At 55.2% G+C, this 2,654-nt stretch overlaps 1 protein-coding gene; it reads left to right on the top strand.

The window, feature by feature from the left end:
* The first annotated feature begins 187 nt into the window (after positions 1–187).
* On the top strand, positions 188–2,267 carry CHC_T00001292001 (hypothetical protein). XM_005718782.1 is given in 3 exon segments: positions 188–1,436; positions 1,574–1,593; positions 1,594–2,267. The coding sequence occupies 2 exon segments, from the start codon at positions 188–190 to the stop codon at positions 1,591–1,593; spliced, it is 1,269 nt and encodes a 422-aa protein (XP_005718839.1). The 3' UTR covers positions 1,594–2,267.
* The last annotated feature ends 387 nt before the right edge of the window (positions 2,268–2,654 follow it).

Raw genomic sequence — 2,654 nt, forward strand, 5'->3', positions numbered from 1 at the left:
CATCGTCATCCACATTGTCGTCATTCACGCATGCACCAACAACACCCGCCTCGACCTCACCGCCCTCTACAAGGCCTTCAAGTGCATCAAGGCAAAGTTCTGCAAACTCCGTGTCGCTTACGGTAAAATCGGCGCCGACATGCCTGGCGCCTCGTGGTCTACCATCGCCAAGGTCATCAACTCCGCCATGTACTGCTGCAACCACACCCTCGTCTACGAGAAGTGCCTGCCCCCCGAGCCGGAGCCGGAGCCATGCGAGCCGGAGCCCGAACCGGAGCCATGCGAGCCGGAGCCCGAGCCGTGCGAGCCGTGCGAGCCGTGCGAGCCGTGCGTGCCGTGCGAGCCGTGCGTGCCGTGCGAGCCGTGCGTGCCGTGCGAGCCATGCTGCAAGCCGTGTTGCGTACCCTGCGAGCCCGTGTGCCCACCGGTCCCCGTGTGCCCACCGGTCCCAGAGTGTCCCCCGGTCCCAGAGTGTCCCCCGGTCCCAGAGTGTCCTCCGGTCCCGACGTGCCCCACCATCCCAGAGTGCCCGCCGGCTCCCGTGTGCCCACCCCCACGACCTATCCCCGTCTGTCCCCCCACGAGGAAGAAGTGCTACAAGCCATGCAAGCCCAAGAAGGTCTGCAAGCCGAAGCCCTGTCCGACGACGGAGGTCTCCGAGAAGACCGAGGAGCCCGAGCCATGCCCGCCGTGCCCGGACCCGGAGCCGTGCCCGCCTTGTCCCCCCAAGCCGGTTTGCAAACCGGTTTGCAAACCAGTTTGCAAACCAGTTTGTCCTCCAAAGTGCGAGAACATTGTCAAGATTAACATTAATCAGGGATGCGGCCCGAGCAAGTGCGGCGTCAAGGATGTTGTCAAGATTAATATCAACCAGGACGGCTGTCACAAGAAGACCGTGTGCAAGCCGAAGTGCGTGTCTACGGCCCCGTCCTCCAAGGCCACTTCTCACCATACCGTCAAGTCAAGCACAAAGTGCGCGCCCTCCAGCCATAAACCCACGACGCACGTCGGTAGCAAGGCCACCAGCCACCGTTCCACAAAGGTTCCGTCCACCAAGCCCCAATCCAGGGTTTGCTCCTCAAAGGCCACAACCTGCGTCACCAGTAACAGGTCCTGCGTCTTCAGCTCCACCGACGCCTCGTCCACATGTTCTTGTGATTCATGCTGCTCCGCTGGCACGTCCTCCCACAATAACCTCTCGTGCGGACGAACGCTTTGCAAAGCCAAATCATGCACGAGGACCAAATCTTATGCCCTAAGCTCGAAGAAGTCCTCGAAGAAGTCGTCCTCCCATCCCGATCCTGACTGCTCCGAGTGCCAGGCCGGCTCAACTTCGTCATCGTGCCCCTGTTCGGTGTGCCAGAGTAGCTCCAAGTCTGGTTCTTGCACAAGCTCATGCTCTTCGTCGAGTGCTTGCTCGTGCTGCAAACCGAAGAGTACGCGTTCACCGTCCTCCCGCTATAGATCCTCCTCGTCCTCGTCCTACTCTTATGGACCAAGTAGCAAGAGATAACTTGTAGTCGATAAGGACTTCTAACCGTTCCACTTACTGTGAATCCGATACTCCGTGTAGGCCGTACAGTCGCAGCTTGATCGACAAGCGGACGGGTGACTGCCTAACCCCTCACAGCTCTATTCAGTCGAACAGATGTGGACTTTGGAAAAGAGAGCAGCGACAGGCGGAAAGAAAACAGCTAGGCCCCAGACCGGCTTGGCTGTCGCCATTTAGAGGTTACAAATTTAAGATTTTAGATGTTACACATTGGTTGTCTTCACCGGCTGCGAACTCACTTTTTTTGTATGCGTCGTACAGGAAAGATCGAATAACGATAGAGATTCTCAATCAAAGCCAGGTTATTGCATAAGAAATTTCAGTGCCCCCAGTTGCCACCCAGAGCTTTACTTTATCCATGCATTGAAGGAAGTTTTGATGTCTACGCGAACAAGCGAGGATGAATGGGTTGTTGGCAGTTATGGTGATGCAGACCATTACATGAGCAAATACTTTACATGTGGGAAAATAAGAACAGTGTCTATTCACGATAATTCATGATACGCTGCTCAGATGCTTGGAAGGGAAGGATGAGGAAAGAAAAAGATGAAGGGCAGCACACAACTCCAGGCCCATTAGAAGATGGCGGCGGAATGCCCCCGCGTGTGCCCTTGACCCCTACGAGTCGTTACGAGACCAGGAATGCTGTGTAGTCAATGTAAACGGAGGCCACGTTAGAGATACAATACAAGTAAAAGTACAAAAAAGCATCCTACGCGCACGTTCAGATCTCATGACTAATGTAGGCTAGGCTTTCTCCGGACTTTTGAAATCTCTATCCCGCCACGGTGAACTGATCACATGAGTTACTCACAGAACATTGAAGAGACTCGGCAATATCTTGCTGCATTGGATTGATGTTGCCCTCGAGGCCTCCAATCTTTGTGTCGTTCGCTTCATATGGTATCGCCAGAACCCGAGGACACGTTTGAGTTGCCATTTTCGTGGAGTCTTCCACACAGAAATCGTGCATGCTATCGCAAAAAGAGTTTGCAGCAGGGCTCAAGCCGCAGTCCGTCGTGGTCGTCGCCATGGTGGCCGGAGTGGGTGGACATCCGTTCTGGTCGTAATCCTCATCCATGACTGACGAATAGTCGGATTG

This window comes from Chondrus crispus, genomic scaffold (genome assembly GCF_000350225.1).
Source record: "Chondrus crispus Stackhouse genomic scaffold, scaffold_431, whole genome shotgun sequence".
In the NCBI taxonomy this organism is placed as follows: Eukaryota; Rhodophyta; class Florideophyceae; order Gigartinales; family Gigartinaceae; genus Chondrus; species Chondrus crispus.

Excerpts from the sequence above, each read along its gene's own strand:
- CHC_T00001292001 (XM_005718782.1), top strand. The coding sequence starts at position 188 with ATGTACTGCTGCAACCACACCCTCGTCTACGAGAAGTGCCTGCCCCCC. Across the intron at positions 1,437-1,573 it reads CTCGTGCTGCAAACCGAAGA|GCCGTACAGTCGCAGCTTGA; the intron begins GTACGCGTTCAC and ends TACTCCGTGTAG.